The 18,852-nt window shown below is 42.5% G+C and overlaps 1 protein-coding gene across 2 annotated transcripts in view; it reads left to right on the top strand.

Moving 5' to 3' along the window:
• LOC122809712 (protein NLRC5-like) overlaps positions 1 to 18,852 on the top strand; it is a 1,339,659-nt gene that overhangs the window by 712,638 nt on the left and 608,169 nt on the right. For both annotated transcript variants that reach the window (XM_044081407.1, XR_006365941.1), the window contains exon 20: positions 10,419 to 10,502. In XM_044081407.1, coding sequence (XP_043937342.1) covers positions 10,419 to 10,502 — 84 coding nt within the window. The remainder of the gene's footprint in view (positions 1 to 10,418; positions 10,503 to 18,852) is intronic.

Below are 18,852 nucleotides of genomic sequence, written 5' to 3'. Positions count from 1 at the left end.
ATTCAGGATGCTAGCGTGAAATTAGATAGGAGATTTGATAGGATTTAGAACATTTATCACTCCTGTATATCATTCAGTAGCCAAAATCTACCTCACTGTAGTACCCACAGTTATCGACTACTCACTTTCAGAAAAAAAAGGCCAGGAAGGGAGTAGGTAAAACAAAATATAAAAATAACCATCTGAGGCTTGAAGAATTGATCCTATAGTTTTGAAACATGTACATGCTGACAGTGGCTCCCTATTAAAATGTCTGCACTCGAAATGCCAAGTGCCAGAAAAAAAAGGCCAAAAACACAGGAGAAGAGAAAATCTCTAAAGTCGTCCTTCTCCTTAAAATGTCTTTTTGATGGAGGGGCAAGCCCCCCCCCCCCGTACTTATATATAAAACAACTCTGAGATTGCCATACCTCGGTGAAAAAGGAATATTCCAAGAAATGGCATCTCGGACTTAGTATGTGTAAGTCGTTCTTTCGGCCATTCATTCTCAGTATTTTAGGACTCACTCTAGCAGGTGCCAACATTTCAGATGGTTACCTGCTGAAATGACCTAAAATGAGAAAGCTGATGTTAGAGAGATCTTCATGTTCTTGGGAGTCGTTTATGACATAATGCAAGTTGACATTCATCAATAACAAAACCTTAGGAAATGAGCATGAATTCTAACCAGTAGCAGTACAAGATGTCAGAGGAAATTAGCATAAATTCTAAATGGTAGCAGTATACATGATGTATTTTTTTTTTAAAGATATAATGTCTTATTATATTCATGTGCATATGAACTTACACTGGACACATTGTGTTTGCCTGCTTCTTGCAGTTAGGTTTGGGTAGATCTCTTCTCCTTTATTCAGGGTTTTTCATCTGTTCTATAAAATCATGCACACTTTCATTTTATTACATTTCATCACTGTCTCTGGGTAGCCCTTCCTAAGATATAGCACTTTCTTCAGCTGTTTTTTGAACTTTCTCCATACAACTGTATCTCCACATTTCTGCCCTTTTCTATACCATACATATACTCCATATCAATGCAGCCTGTCTAGATTTGATGGAATCCATTATATTGTCTTGCTTTCTGCCAACTTACTCTCCTTTTGGGTACAGCATTTGGAACTCAATACCATATCGAGCAGGTTACTGTACTAATGTTTCATTCAGTAGGAGGATAACATTCACAATGTGTATATTTCCTGTTAGATCCATGAACCCCAGCATTGTGCTGAGCCTCACACTGGCCATTTCACAATGCAGTGTACGATTAAGCCTAGGGTAATAATGAATTTCATCTTCACACAGATCATTTGTCTTCTTTGCCCTCAAAGATTGAACCATAAAACTGCCTTTTGACTTCTGTGCAGACCAGCAGTCATTAAAAGCTACAGATGTATTTCTGGCATAGTTTAGATTTGAATATAACCAAAAAACAAGCCAGCCAACTGCCAAAGGTGACTCACATGAAGAAGCGGTAACCCTATGAAAGTCCTAACCTTTCTGAATAAACTTGGCTGCCTTTGTTTTTATTTACACCTGTATTTCGGCTGGTTATTTTTATTAGTTCTTGCACCATGTTGGTAGGCTCACATTTATAGTTTAGATTTGATAGTAGCACCTCAAGAGAATCTAAACATAGGACAGAAGGACAGAGAGCACAGTGTGATCATGATTCCTTTTAGGGCACTGTGTCTTAAGTTCAGATTTCTGCGTTGATTGAATACAGCCGGCCAGCTTACAAAGTTTCAGGGTACCATTCACACATACAAACCATCAGTCAGCTTGATCTGAGCTGACTAAAAAAACACCAGGCCCTTCAGAGCCACTGATACGCTGATATTCCGGGTACTTCTGAAGATTCAGAAGGACTCTGCCTACATCATTGCGGTGACTCCTTTCTGGCCGAGGCAGCAGTGGTTCCCCCTTCTGTTGGAAATGGACAGGGCCAATTATCACAAGCTTCCTCACATAACAAAACTATTAACACAACATCATGGGTGTTTATTACACCCTGAACCCAATCATCTTCAACTGACTGCCTTGATGATAAAGTCTTAATTTCCTTTAGGAACTTATTTACTGAGTATGTGTAGCAGGTACTAATGAAGGTCAGAAAACCTGCTGCTATAAAATCATGTATTAACAAATAGAAAAGGCTTTCTACTTGGTGCCAGCAAAATAATCAGCATGCATTCAGGGCAAGGGTTTCTCTGGTTTAAAAGTATTTGTGTGAGTTACTACCATATGACTTTTCTTTCTGTCCATCAAGGTCCATTTATCAGCCAATCTGAAGTAGTTAATTTTATCTGAAACCTGTGGGTAATACGGATCTGGATCAGATCTGAGCCAGCAACTTTTTTCTAGCATTTGCTCCAAGCTCCGAGCTCCTCCCCTTACCCATAATGCCCTACCATCTCCTATCTTCCCTCAGATCTCATTTGCCGCGCCAGTAGTGTGCATCGTGGTCTCCTTTGCTCTGAGCTCAGGGATAGTAAGTAGAATTTTTTTGCTGATATCTAGGTGTGCTTGACTAGGATTTCCCTTCCTCCCCTTCTGTAGTATCTTGTTTGGTCATCGGTGTTAAAAAAAAAAAAAAAAAAAAGTTTTTTGTATAGAGTAGTAGTTAGACCTGCCCTTCCCCTACCAGTGTGTGTGTGGTTTTTGGAGAGGTAGTGCTTGTATCTTGGAGAGCAGGACTATGGCTGACCAGCCAAAGCCTGTTTTCAAAAAATGTACAGAGTGTGGCCATAAGCTTTCTCTGGCCGATGGTCACACTCTGTGTGTGATATGCTTAGGAGTGGCACATTTGTCCACTCAATGTGCTGTCTGTTCAGGTTTTAACCCTAGGGCCCTTAGGGATCGTAAGGCCAAGCTAGTTGCCAAAGGCCTTCTCCCTCCTGCCATGCTGGAATCTGCCTCGGCCTCGGTCTCTAGCGTACCACCTTCCACTCAGACAGGGACTCAGCCTCCCCCTTCATCTGGCGATGGGTCTTCTAAGGACAGATCTTCAGTCAGCAAGTCTGACAAAGATAAGGAAAAAGAAAAAGAGAAGGAAAATGAAAGGTGCAGAGAGGAAAGGGAGAAAAAGAAGGACAGGCATCGTAAGAGGTCCGCAGACAGGGAGCTCTTTCTCAGCCCCCCCATCTAAGACCATGAGGCCTGTTTCTCCATGGCTCCGGTCTCCTCGTTTCTCACCGGAGCCGTTGGAATATTCAGACCCGAGGCCATCCTCCCCACTGTGCAGACCAGCCAGATCTGAGTCGGTGGCCTCATCGCAGTCGACCTGGAGCCTATCGGACATGGATATGGACAGGATGATGCGGAGATTTATTCAGACCCAAATTCATATGGGAGTTTTGCCAGGTCCCTCTCCCTCTGGAGGGGTGACATCCATACTTCTTTTCTGCCCCATCCCTCCTTCCCCGATCCATGCTTCAGCTTCGGGGCTCTTGGACCCAAGGTTTTTCGGAGCTGGTAGCTTGGCGCCGACGGTTCCTCCAACCTCGACTCCGGCTGTTACCCTGAGTTCCTCGGATCCGACTTGTTCGGATCCGAGTGACTCTCAGAGCCGTAGACAGGGAGTCGGATCTGGGGGAATGGATTCTTCGGCTCTGACCTTTTCGAATCCGATCCATTCCCTTGGACCGCAGGCTACCCTGTCTTTGGCTCCGGTACCCTTTTTGGATCCAGGAAGGGATTCTCCCTTGGCATTCAAAGTGGTGGAGAGGGTTCTCTCCCAGGGATTGAGACCCCAGCCCATCCCCTTGGATACCACCCAGGCCCCCCTGGATTTGGCGACGACTCCATTCATCCTGTCTCAAAGACAGCCTGTGTCAGAGGATCCCCAGGTCATTTTCCTAGAGGAAACCCCTGCGGCTCATGGGTTCCCTTCTGAAAGTCCCACTGAAGAGGGTCACCATAAGCGCAAGTGCAAAAGGAGGCACTTGGACTCCCCCGAGTCCCTCACTACTGACACTGACTTAGATGAAGGAGAAGGTACCCCCAGGTCACCTCCCGAAGATGTCTCCTTCGGAGAAATTATGGAGATCCTCTGCCAGAGGGGAGGTTGGTCAGCCCCAAAACCATCTGGGGATGAGTCAGTGTTCCTGGAGGCCTTTGGCATGGGCCCATCTACTTCCTGGGTGTCCCCACCAGCAGACCCCTTGGTGGACCTCATCACCACGAGGGCATGGAAGGAGCCTGACACCATAGAGCCCATCCCCAAATGCCCTGACAGGGTTTTATCTCCCCCTTCTGACAGACAACCTGGTCAATAGGAGCCCCAGTTGATGCTATGTTGGTCGCAGTGGCCACAAAGAAGGAACTAGCACAGGAGAGTTCCTTAGTCCACCCTCCAGACAAGGAGTCAAGGTCGGCGGATAGGTTTGGGAAGCGCGTATACTCCTCAGCGACTTTTTCTATCCATGCGCTGAATTATTTGGCACATGTGATTTGGCTTCAGTGAGACCTTGCTTTGGAATTTGCTAAGTCACCTCCAGAGTCTTTATCGCCGCAGGACAGACAGCTGTTCTCATGAAAATGTCTACTCTGAAATCAGTCTCAAACACATCTATGCAGCTACTTTCCCATGCCACGGAAGGAGACAGCTAGGGCAGCTGGGACAGGCATAGCCATGAGGCATCATCCATGGCTCAGATTGTGTCAGTTGGCGGACTCTTTTAAGGCGTCGTTTATCAATGCTCCCTATGACAGTTCTTCCCTTTTTGGAAAGACAGTACATGACACGTGTCCAGAGCAAAAAGGGTTGGAAGACTTTGTCTGCCGTCAGAGTCTGCTTCTCTGACCCTCAGCGGTCCTTCTCTAGGAATCAAAGAGGGCAGAAGAAGATGTGGTTCCAAAAATCTCAGTTTTCCCAGGATTCTCAGGACAGCTATTCCCCCAGAGGCAGAGGGGGACAGGATTTACGCCAACCCAGATGTAGAGGGGGTCCCAGGAATTTCAGGTCTAGGGAACCCTTCTCTGATAGACCCCGTCAGCAGCCCTGAGGGGTTGCCTGACTGTCCTACTCTGGAGGCAGTCGGGGGATGATTGTCCTTACACCCAGTGGCATGGGAGTCCATTACAATAGATCGCTGGGTTCTTCAGATAATATCCAGAGGTTACTCTATTCCTTTTGTTGCCCCTCCAAATATTACAAAACACCTCCCGGATGTTCCACCTGCTCACAGGGAGGCCACAGCTCTAGAGGTTTCAAAGCTGCTTCTCAAACGAGTCATCGAAAAGGTCCCCCCCCCCCTGATCAGTCCGGATTAGGCGTCTACTTAAGGTTCTTTTTGGTGCCAAAAAAGACTGGGGACCTCAGGCCCATTCTAGACCTGTCAACATTAAACCTGTGAGTAGCCAAACAGAAATTCCGGATGTTCACCCTACAGTCCATTCTACCTTATCTCCGAGAGTGCGACTGGATGTGCTCTTTAGACCTTCAGGATGCTTACTTCCACATCAAAATACACAGAAGTTCCAGGAGGTTTCTGCGCTTCCGGATGGGAGCCAGTCATTTTCAGTTCAGAGCCCTACCCTTTAGGCTCATCACAGCCCCCAGGGTGATCACCAAGGTAATGGCAGTTGTAACGGCTCACCTGAGGCTTCAGGATATTCAGGTGTTTCCATACCTGGACTACTGGCTCTTTGCTGCGCCCAACAAGCATCACTTGTGTCTGGCCCGAGATTATTTAATTCGGTTAGCAGAGCTACTGGGAATTACAGTCAATGTTCACAAATCCCATTTGCAACCAGTACAAGTTCTAGACTTCATTGGGGCATGGTTAGACACTTTGCAGATGAAGGTATTCTTAATTCCAGACAGGATTCTACATCTCAGGTGCCACATAGCTCAGATAGCGAACTCCAAGTCTTCAAAGGCGAGCGAGGTTTTCTGGGCTCTGGGCTCTGGGCTCCATGGCTGCCACCATATCTATTCTCCCTTATGTGTGCCTTCACATGCAGGTTCTTCAGTGGACTCTGGCTGTTCAGTGGTCTTGGTTAGACCTGCCCATGGAATTTCTGATCAAGATCAGTCACATTTGCAGGACATCTCTTCTTTGGTGGTTAACTTCACCGGAGATATCAAAAGGATGCCCCTTTGCGTCACCTCCAGTCCAAACCACAGTGACCACAGACGCCTCCCAACTTGGATGGGGGGGACATTGTTCGGGAAGGACAGTCCAAGGCACGTGGTCCCAGGCAGAGACCAATTTGCACATAAACATTCTAGAGATGAGGGCAGTGCTTTTAGCGCTAGAAGCCTTTCACACAGTCCTCCCTCTTGGATTGATTGCAATTCAGTGAGACAACATGTCGGTTGTCTGGTATATCAACAAGCAGGGGGGAACCAGATCCTACCCTCTATGTCGCGAGGCCATGAGAGTGTGGGAATGGGTGATTTCCACCGGTCGGTTTCTGATAGCAGTGCACATCACGGGATGCTCCAACGTTTTAGCGGACAGATTGAGTCGGGCCATTCTGATGCCTTACGAGTGGTCTCTGAAACAGTCAGTAGCGGAGGAGATTTTCCTTGCATGGGGTCAGCCTTGCTGCAATTTCTTCGCATCTCCTTCCAATGCGAAGTGCAGTGAGTCCTTTGCTCTGATTCCCTCACCAGGGGAAGTCCCCAGAGATGCTCTAGTCCATGCTTCGCCCCCCTGGCTTCTGTATGCTTATCCACCTTTACCACTCATTCCGAAGTTTCTTCAGAAAGCTTGCCGACTATGGAGCAAAGTGATCCTCATTGTCCCATTCTGGCCTTGTCAGGTTTGGTTCCCATTCCTTTGGTCTCATCTCTTAGCTCCCCCATAGGTTCTGGATCCCTGCCCGGATCTAGTTTCCCATCTGTCAGGGACACGTCCACCCGATCTGGGCAGCCTCAAGCTAACAGCTTGGTTGCTCCAGTTCAGTTAATTGCCAGGACTCCCGGTCTTTCATCTCAGGTAAAATCCATTCTGGTGGCCTCTCTTAAAGACTCCACTAGGAAACTTTATTGCAGTAAATGGAAGCGCTTTTCCATTTGGGCCTCACAGAGAAAAATCCTGTCTGGTATCTTTCAGCAAGGAGCTAGTTCCTCCACAGTGAAAGTACAATTGGCAGCCATTTCCAGTTTTCATGTTGGTGAAGACAACATGGCCTTAGCCTCCTCTAGGCTGTGTAAGGCCTTTCTTAAAGGTACTTTTCTGTTACGGCCACCTGTCAAGGATTCTGTACCTCCTTGGGACCTTACTTTTGTTTTACAGGCATTGGTGGCTCCTCCTTTCGAACCTGCAGCTTCGGTGGACTTAAAATATTTATCCTGGAAGACAGCTTTCCTAGTCGCCATTACATCTGCTAGGAGGGTTTCTGAGCTTCAAGCTCTGTCTGCCGTGCCTCCTTGTTTGGTCTTCCATAAGGATAGGGTCTCCCTCCGTACTAACCCTTCCTTCTTACCTAAAGTGGCATCTGAAGCAAACATAAACCAGCCCATTAATCTGCCCGTTTTCTTTCCCAACTTCCAAAATAAAGGTGAATACAAACTCCATTTGTTAGATGTTCATAGACAACTTCATTTTATCTTCATAGAACGAAGTCTTTCTGCAAGACTGACCAATTGTTTGTTTCCTTTTCCAAAGGTTTTATGGGAAAAGCTATTTCTAAAATTTCTTTAGCCAGATGGATCACTTTGCATTTCACATGCCTACAAAGCAAAAGGTTTATCTCCTCCTGGTATTGTTAAAACTCACTCTACCAGGTCTATGACGACTTCTGCTGCCTTTTGGTCTAGGGTACCTTTAGACGATATTTGTGCTGCAGCGACATGGGCCAATTCACATACCTTCATTTCCCATTACAAATTGGATCTGATTTCGAGGGGTAGAGCATCCTTTGGCTTTGTGGTGCTCAGGAATATCCTTCCATAAGGGCCTCCCAGGATCGGAGTAGCTGGGGACTCTGTCCCACAGGTTGCAGATAAAATGAAGTTAACTACTTCAGATAAATAAGTTATGTACTCATCATAACGTTCCATCTGAGCAGTTATACTTTTTTCTGCAACATTCCCTCCCTCCGTCCCCCAGACCTTATCCTCTTCTCAGTGTTGGTTTATTGGGTTGAGTTGCATATATATTTTTAGTTGCAGCAAACTTGATCTAAGGGAAGATAGATGGTATGGCATTATGGGTAAGGGGAGGAGCTCGGAGCTTGGAGCAGATGCTAGAAAAAAGTTGCCGGCTCAGATCCGATACGGATCCGTATAGCCATAGGTTGCAGAAAATGAAGTATAACTACTCAGATGGAACGTTATGGTAAGTACATAACTTCTTTTTTCAGCATGTCTTCCCATGGATTCTTATCTTTCATTGTATTCTCAGTTCAAAATGTTTTTGAAAGGGGTTTTGCATAAGTGAATTCCAAGAAAATTGGTGGCCTTCCTTGGGATCTTAATTTTGTGATAGAGAAACTAGCTGACTAATCGGGCTGACTTGTGGTGTTTAATATAGAAAATTGCTTTAATCATTGCTCTGACCTCTGCAAGATGAGTATCTGAGTTACAAGCTCTTATGGTGAGTCAGCCCTGTCTCATTTTCCACAGAGACAGGGTTTTCTTGAAAACTAATCCTTTTTTTTGCTTAAAGTGGTATCTGAGTTTACTTTATGTCAAACTATCCCTCTCCCAATTTTTTTTCTTGAACCTAAAAATGAAGTAGAAAGGATATTCCATAACTTGGATGCACAGACAACTCAGGCACTATCTTGTCAGACTTTGGATTAATTCTTCATTTCTTGTGAAGATAAGAAGGGACAGCCTGTGTCAAAACAGACTATTTCCAAGTTGTCTTGGGCTATTACCTCTTGTTATTCTTACCACAACAAAAGTATTCTAGGCAGGGTCAAAGCCCACTTTACCAGTGCCTTGGCTTCATCTGTGGCTTTTTGGAAAGGATTGGATTCTAGAAGTATTCTAGAAGCAGCATCTTGGTACTCTATGCATATGACTACAAGACATTACAAGCTTGACTCCTTCTCTAGGTCTAGATCAGGCTTCGCTAGTACCACTCTCCAGGGGCTTCTGGACCCTTCCCCTTCCACATCCCAAATGTATTGAGCTAGGGTAATCTACCTGTACAGCTAAGGCTACTGCAGCAGTGACCAATGTGATGAACAAAGTACAGTTGTTCAAGTAAACTTATCATAACAGTAGATGTTTGAATGATCACAGCTGCAGCAGCCACTCCCTTTCTCCCTCTCCCCTTTTTTAGGTGTGTTGTTTATGCCAGGGTGTGTGAATATTTATATTACGTTGTTCTTAGCATTGTGCTTTCATGGCTCAGCCTCTGTCTCTTTCACTGTCTCTTCCTGCCTGTTGTCATGAAAGCTCTGAAGGGCTTGATGCCCAGACCTGACCTTTTAGTTAGCTCAGATTGATTTAGGCAAACAGAAGGTGCTCTGAAGGTTTGGCTACTGGCTAGCTATTATATCATTGAGAGAGTACAACCCATATAGTTAGATTATTGCAGCAGTGATCATTTAAACATCTACTAGTATGGTAAGTTTACTAACATAACTGTACTTTGTGGACACACAAAGACATAAAATACTACCACAGACACAGCAAGTATTTGGGCAAAGAATTAAAAAAAACTATGGTATTTTACAGGTCAAGATCCCCTTCTTCCTCCTCATATCTCTGCTCCTTAAGTATTAGCTTCAGATTTATACAGCATTTTTCTTTCAAAAATCCCAGGCTGTAAATTACCTTATGGTATATCTTTAGGAGACCTTCTTTGACAAAGAACTTGACACTTCCTGCTGTGTAAATGGCAGTTGACTGCGAATTGTGAACATGCACATTTTTTGTGGATCATAGGCTTTGTACTCAAATTCCCAGTTAGTCACATACATCATTCAGAACATTGACTCCCTACCTGAAATATCTCCTTTGACCCAGTTTCCTGAGTGATAACCTTTCAGCAGGAACCACATTGTTTTTGTATATTACAGAGTATGTACATTAGAGTATGGGTGGAATTAACATTAGAAAGATCTTTCACTTTAGTTGCTTCTACCCAAGCTCAGTCTTAGTGTAATAGGCTATAACACACTATGCAGGCCTTTCTGAAATGATTAAAGACCGATAAGTTTTCCTAGACCCCCCAAACCCATAGCTTTAGATTTATGGATATAGTAGGATGGCAATTTTCATTCACTACCATATTCCAGACTGTGGGTTTTAATGCCTAGAGTATTGATTTAATTATTTTATTTTAATTTCTTTTGTGATATACAGTGGACTCAGTTACTGGAAATGCATGTATTAATTATGAATACAGTGGTTTGTATTGCTACTTCTTTCTGATGCCTACCAACATAAATTAATTTTATGTTTGAGTCAGAAGCAAGACAACTAAGTAGTAACAATAGCTGGTTCTTTATTTCAGGCTTGAGTCAACTGGTATAACCACAGAAGGGATAACCCACCTTACTGCAGGACTTGAGAAATGTACCACAATAGAAGAAATAAAGTAAGTTGATATTTGCAAGAACATTGAGGGAGATTATATTATTGTAGTTTCAGAAATTACTATTTATTGCTTATTTTTACTGTTTATTTCACATTTTATTGTGTGCTGCCTACTTTTTTACTGTATTTTATTACTATAAACAAATCTGCACTGTTGTACTGCAATTGTCTGCCTTACTGGGCCTGTTAAATTGCTTTTTGATACTGTTTTCACTGTTTGCAAAGCTTTTTGCTATTTGTACTGTTTGTAAGGTATTTACTGCAAATTTTCTCTGTTTGTAAAGCATCTGCTTGTTTGTTCTGATTTTCCTCCCAAGGAGTGTGCTATATAACTGAATTGTTTGCAGTTAAAACCATTCTTTAGAGTTTCCTTGCACTTTTTGCTGTTTAAAACATTTATTTAATATCTCATTGCTGTTTTTCTGTTGTGGTAATCATTTCTTTAGTGTTGTTAGCCTAAAATAGTGTAGCTAGTAGCTGTAGCATAGCCCAAATACAGGTTTACTGCATCTGGGCCTGTTTGTTTGTAGTGACTGTTTGTTCTGAGGAAATTTCCAGGCCATCGTGGATTTCCACTGAGTGACCTCCCAAACTTCTTATATTCTTATATATATTGGGATATATGCAAATGATCGTTATGAACGTCAGGTGTTTCAGCTCATTGGCAATTCTGAATGCCCATGACTTGTTTTGTCATTTTACTGGACAATTTCAGGCCAATAAAGCCCAATCCCACTAGCTGTGGATATGCATAGTTTGGCCTTGTTATGACCTCGTCAGCACAGCACAGATTGTTTGACTAAGCATTAGAAACACAGGGTTGTTATACCCAACTGATGTCCATTATCATTACGGTCACTGCAAAAATACCCCAAACAACAAACTAAAACAATGAGTGAGAAGGTCAATGAAAAAACGATCAGTAAAAAACAAAATGAAAGCTCCAGCTGATGTCCATTATCATTAGGGTCACTGCAAAAATATCCCAAATAACAAACAAAAACAAACAACCCTGTGTCTCTAATGCTTAGTCAAACACTCTGCTTGTACTGTGCTGACGAGGTCATAACAAGACCGAAATATGCATATCTACAGCTAGTGGGGTTTGGCTTTATTGGTCTGAAATTGTCCAATAAAACAATGAAACAAGTCATGGGCATTCAGAATTGCCAATGAGCTGAAACACCTGATGTTCACAAGGATCATTTGCATATATCCTATGTGCCTCTGACACAAGAGGTTTGGGAAGTCACTCAGTGGAAGTTCTAGCTTTGCTGGAGTTTTCATTTTATTTTTACTGATTGTTTTTTTCAGTAACCTTCTCACTCATTGTTTTAGGCCATCTTGGATTGGAAAGGGCCCTCCTGCACTCTAGTGAGAGGACTGTGCTGAATGGTACCTAACTGGTAAAGGTTGGCTGGTCTAGGGCTTGGAGTAAGCACCTCATTGGTTCTTCTGAGCTTTTTTTTAAGTTTTTTTAGGTTTTAACCTGGTATTTAACCCCCACCTTTGAGTGCATTTCTGCTTGTCTGCATATCGATCAGCACCACACTCTACCACACAATTGTGCGCCATAGCTGGACAGATAATTTAGACAATTGTTCCCTCAGATACAGCTGTATCTCATTAGTGTAGTCCTCATCTTCAGCACATTTTCAGGCAAAGAGCCATTACTAGTGAGGCTGTGTAAGCACCCATTGTGATAACAGCCTGAAGAGTTTTTCTGAGGCCCTGCTCTACTGACTAGCATAGCACTAAGCCTAGCCTCTGAGGTACTAACACACCTCACCCAATAGTTATTCCTATGTGTGTCCCATTTTCTTACCATATTCCTGTTTCTGACCATATAAATTTACATAACACTATAGATGGACAACTTCCCAGAATTTCTCCAGCAGGTGTGGTCAACATGGTCATCCTGAGGTAGTGTAGCAACTGCTTCATGTACACAGACAAACCCTTACTTCTAATCCATACAAACTCAACATGTGAGATGCAACTATATTAAAAACATTGAATCCATGCTCCCTTACATGCCATTCAGAACATGACACTGAGCGGGTTGTCAGCATGCACAATTCATCACCTACTCCATCCAAACCCATATCACATATACCTATATATGCAGAGGGCCTTGCCAGAAACTTATCTAAACACCAGAGACCTCCCAAACACAAGCACAAGCACGCCACACATAATACTTCCTCTGCAGAACACAGTATATACAATAGCTCATGCACCAGTGTCTCACTTGTCAAGCCATAAGGCTAAACACTAAACCTAACATATTAGTTATAAGTGACTGCATTGTGAGATACAAAGATGGCCCCCTCTCTAAGCTGGATAAGGAAAAGGTCACGGTCAGCTCTCTGTCAGGTGCCAGGATCTGCTATATCACACATGCACTCAAGTCTCTCAACAACAGGTACTGTTATGACTCCATCATAGTCCATGTTGGTGTGAATGACTTGAGATGTACCTATCTGGATTATATGAAGAGAGACATGGGTGAGCTCTTGGCTTATATCTCTTGAGCAGGTATCTCCCTATTCTTAAGCAGCATTTTACCTTCACCTAGAATGATGCCTCAGTACAAAGAGAAAATGATTGACTTCAATAATTGGCTTAGTTTTTGGTGTCATTCTAAGGGGATCCAGTATCTGTCAGCCTGGGATGACATGATCAACAGACCTCGAGGCTTTGCCAGAGATGGTCTTGTCTGTCACCCCTGGGATTTTGACTACTGGTTAATGCTCTTGCCACCCCCATAGTGCCTTTTTTAGGCAGCGTCACAGAAACATAACTCCCAAAAGTAAAAATACCAACCAAAAGCATCCTCAAGGTCATGCTGCTAAATGCTATGAGTCTTAACATGAAACTGCATTCACTGGAAGCAGTCCTGTCCTTGGAGGACGTAGACATTTGTGCAGTTACAGAAACCTGGTTCAAGATGGTGAAGAGCACCCCAGCCTTACCGGGACCTCCATGCACATGTTCAGATCACAAACAGAAGGCAAGAAAACTAAAGGAGGCGATGTATCACTATTCATCAAAGATAAATACACCTCCAGATTGGTTAAACAGTATGATGCCCTAGAGATACTTCAGGTGCAATTAACTGTTGGTAGGATACTTATTCATGTCATTGCCAGCTACAGGATCCCCTCCATGAATCAAGACACCCACTCTGCCTATTTGGATCAACTTGAGTCTATCAAGATACATCAGAATACCATGGTTGTGGGTGAATTTAATTACCCTAGCATTGATTGAATAAATTACTCATGCTCAAACTCACCTGCCCAAAGGTTCCTCGACTTTGTCAACTCCAATGCCCTGGACCAGCTGGTAGACACCTCCACTAGGGGTTCCAACATCCTGGACCTGATGCTTACAAATATGGGAGACAAATGAGTTCATCCCTGGTGAAATCTGACCAAAAACCAGTCTCATTTGAAGTAACTATCACACCTTACCCCCCCCCCCCCACCCAGCATCAACTAGATTAAAAACTTTTCCAAAGCAGATTATAACCTCTCACGGGATGGTATAAATAGCTTCACTGCACCTCCTCCCTTGGACGGAACCAGTAACTATACCGAGCTATACACTAATGCCCTATACAGGCACCTGTATAACTGCATTGACTCTGTAGTACCTGTTAGAACCAAAACAAGCTTCAAATCCAAGTTAGCTTCCTCAACAAAGGACAACTATAAGGCATTCTTTAGGTACATCCTTAACCTAAAAGGTAAGGCCCAGATTTGCATCAGACTGGTAGTTAATGGTAACACATATGCTGAGCCGGTAGATATGCCCTGGGATTCATGAAGCTCGGCGCAAGGACGGTTGTAGCCTTGCGCCGAGCATCCTCATTACAGATGCTGCAGCAGCACCATATGAATATGAATGAGGACGCGTCACCATATCCTCGACGTGCACAGGAAACGTGTGCAAGTGCAGGGGGTGTGTACAAGTGCTGTACAGAGGCTAAACATGGCCCGACAGTTGCACAACCTACTTTGCTTACTATTAGATCACGCCTCTAATAGTAAGTCAGTAATTCAGTGTCCGTGGATACCGAAATGTATGCTAAGCATATAAGAGTGTCCACGAACAGTGAAATATAATCGAAGTAGTAAACACACTAGCATGTAGTGGTATGTTGAGCCCTGTCCCTAGAACTTTCACAATTAGATTCCCTGTGACCCTATTACACATTTGTATTGCTGCAATATCGAAAGTGTAAGCAAAGCACAGCGTGTTTGCATGTCGCTGCCCTCCGCCGAGCGTAGCTTACACATCAAAATCATTCATTTAGAGAAAAGCATGTGGAATCAATGTAAACGCCAATAGTATAGTGTTTAGAGCATCCGCCTAATGAACAGGCATTCACGGTTCCAGTCCAACAATAGCACATATCATTTTCCATGTGGAATGAATATCGTTTTGCTGTAAAACTGACATAAGAATATCACATGAGATGTTTAACTAAATGTCATTCAATCAAAGTGGTACTGTCATAATGAATAAGGCACTCGTAAGCAGGCGTAAGCACAAATAAGGAGCTGTAAACATATATAAGTACCAGTAAGCAAGTCTGAGTGTGCTTGTGCGAGTGTAAGCAGTGCCCAGCATAGGAAATGTGTATAAGTATGTACAGATATATAATATATATATATATATATATATATATATATATATATCTCTATGACGAATGAAAGTCGTAACAATAAAGCATACAAAGGGAATGAGAAGGGAATCAACAGCAACGTCAGTATTATATAGCGCTGTCAGTTTATGTCATATCAAGCTGGGCATGAGTGAGCAAAGCACTGCTACTCACACCACAGGCTGATATTACCAGTGGGAGTAACATTGTTGATCTGCTATGTCTACTTTACAATCAGAGGGTAGTCCCTGGTGGGACTACCCAAAAATTGATAGGATGTTTGGCCATCCGACCATTACACAAGCAAGGGCAGGTATGTTCAAGGGCTAAATGGTGGTAGAGCCTGAGAATACATGGGTTGGGACACCATACGTGTAGGTCCCCTAAAGCTCAGGAGAGGACAATGTGTGGAGGTGTGTCATGGCTGTGATAGCAACTGGACAATGGATGGTATGCATGTATGTTGAACTCGGGTGGGTGGAGGAACTATGGGTATGAAGTTATGGAAACAGGCATGTCAGGGTTGGATGGGCTGGCTCTAATTGGGCCGCCTCATGGAGGTCAGTGAGTTTCTTGTAAATATATATGCATACACACATGCATAAATCTATATGCAGAAGAACATTCTCTGTAACACATTCATTCCATTTGCAGACATAAATAACATAAATGCGGCCTTACAAACCTCAACAGTAGATAGAATAATAGGTTGTGCATAAGAGGGAAGGGACAAAACTGCTAAAACGCGGAAGTGTGTACAATGTCCGAAGTCAGTGCTGTGCGGAAAAAATCAAATGTGAGGACTTTCTCACACATGGAATCATTCCTGTAGTCTGCCTGCTATGGCAACGCCAATTACTAAACCGGTCTATTTGTAAAAGAATTACGCGGAACTCGTGCATAATTAGGCTCTCATGTGTAACATGTGCGTTACCACATAGTCATACTTATTAATTTATTGTAGTGTCATGTTAACGGGAGTAAGGATATAATGAAGTATAGAGTTTAATCTTGAAATAAAGACATGCTTGTCCCATGTGGGACAACCCAAAAATTGTGAATAGTGTCCTTTTGTTTGCTCATGTCACCAATGTTTATGGACTAAAAGTTTGGGATTTCTGAGGATACGTGGAGTGAGTCAACCGATGGGATGGGTCTACAGGGGTAGGGAGTGGCCAGAGTGGATACACCGCGGATCCAACTGGAGAGTGGATGACTGCAGTGTTAGTCAGGTGTTGGGGTGGGTGTTTGGGGAACCAGGAGTCATGGGTATATGGATATATATGCAAATGAAGCAGCATTGCAATAGTGTATTCGTTAGAGCATCCACCTAACTAATAAACATTCCCGTTCCGAATCCCACTGCAGCACATACCATTTTACATCAGTAATCTGTACATGAACATATTTTGATATCTGTCTGCTGTATAACCTGCAAAATATCAATTAAAAGTGAACTGGAGCGAAGTGTCAGTGTCATAATGAATAAGGCACTAGTAAGCAGGTTTAAGCATATATAAACACCAGTAAGTGTGTGTAAGTGCGTTTGCGCGGGGTATGCATTGTTTTACAGACACACACACATATATATAAAAATATATATATATATATATATATATATATATATATATATATATATATATATATATAGATATATATGTATATATATATATATATATATATATATATATATATATATATGTGTGTGTGTGTGTGTGTGTGTGTGTGCGCGTAGATATACACAGATATACAGCTATGATAGGAAACAGCACACAAGAATGACATATGTTCACAGGCTATGCCAATGGAAGTGAGGGGCCCAAGCAAGAAACATGAAACACGTAGCACAACCGTTCCCCCCCTCCCCCAGCCAGACATAGGAAACACACAAAAATCCCAAACAATGTAAATAGTCAAAACAAAGAATTTCCACCGAAACAATGAAGCCAATAACGGTTTATTGCTCAATGATCCACAAATGTTGCACATAAATATCCACGAACAACTAAGCGCTTTCGCCAAGGTTAAAAAACCATAGGCATCTTCAGAGTTGTTCGTTTACAATGCATTCTCCCCTTTTGTATAACTTCAATTACATTAATTAACCAATCATTCGATAACAATTGACAATCATTAAAGACACAATAAAATAATGACTTACACCTACCTAATATATAAAAATACTTATCAGTTATCAAATGTAATAAGCCCCCATATATACACACAAGTAAAACACTTTAAAATATGCTTGAAACTTCAATTTTTGCTGATACATGTATTATATAGTATTTTCACTAAGCAATCGTGTCTAATGATATATACAAAAATATTTGTATATATATATATATATATATATATATATATATATATATATATATATATATATCAAGTTATACTTTCATTGCCTAATGGTAAATGACATGTGAAAAATATATGTAAATGAAAAATATACCTGTAAAATTGGCACTTTTTCCCCTATCCTAAAATAACACAAACATTCTCATTGTATTAAACTAACCAATTTTGTTCTGTTTTATTTTTAAGAAAGGCTTTATAGAAATAAACTCATTGAGCCCTGGTGGACTTGTTGCATTAGTCCATATTTGCCACAAATACTCATGTGCCTCTAAAATGGACTCCCAATCCCCACCCCACTTATTGTCAGTAATTTTATCAATAACAAAAAATAAAAATTTACTAAAATTGACGCACTGCCTAGAGTGCAAATATAAGGCATTATGTAAATCCTTATTTTTAATAGCTCTCAGATGTTCACTAATCCTGTCCCTTAATCTACGGGATTAGTGGGGTGGGGATTGGGAGTCCATTTTACCTTGGCTTACCAAAGCGCTTAGTTGTTCGTGGATATTTATGTGCAACTTTTGTGGATCATTGAGCAATAAACCGTTATTGGGGTCATTGTTTTGGTGGAAATTCTTTGTTTTTAATGTAAATAGTGCACTGCTCTCCAGACCACAGGCAGTATACAACCAGGGGGGGATACACAGTGTACCCGTAAAATCTAATCTTGGTACACAGTCAGGAGCGTTCCTTGTGGGACACCTCAAAAATTGACATAATACCAAAACAAGGTGATATGCTGACCACTCTGGCTGGGGTGTATACATACCCGGAATAAATGGGTGGGAAAGCCTGATGACCCATGGGTCGAGACAATGTATGACATGGGTCCTGTGAAGTGGAGAGTGGGCAGCATGTAGTGATATGTTCAGACCCGACCAGGACCCAGAGTAAGGACGGGTGCTGTAGAGGAGGTGCAGGTGGGGGAATTATGGGTAGCTAGTTATGGGTCTAGATGTGCAGGTGTTGGCTGATGTGGGCCTATATGGACAGCCCCAGGGATGTAAACAAAAGTGTTCATTGGGCAGAGGCGTCACCCACGAGCAGCCACACCAACAACGAGTCCCACTGCAGCAAAGTGTCATCTACATGGCAAGGAACGGAATAACCAGATGTAGATGCATATATGTAGAGGTATGTGTGTGTATATCTACCCATAGCGACATAGAGATATACCTCTCCCTCTCCATAGTACAAATGTATACATACAGAGACAGAATACATATACATACTCACATATAGATATATACATACGCAGACACCCATAGACCCATATATTGTTAGATATATATAGACAGCAATATATAAATATATACAT

The sequence above is a fragment of the Protopterus annectens genome, chromosome 8.part0 (assembly GCF_019279795.1).
Source record: "Protopterus annectens isolate FY-2018-M chromosome 8.part0, PAN1.0, whole genome shotgun sequence".
NCBI lineage: Eukaryota > Metazoa > Chordata > Ceratodontiformes > Protopteridae > Protopterus > Protopterus annectens.
The sequence above is the reverse complement of the archived record's forward strand: the minus strand, read 5'-3'. Positions and strand labels throughout refer to the sequence as shown.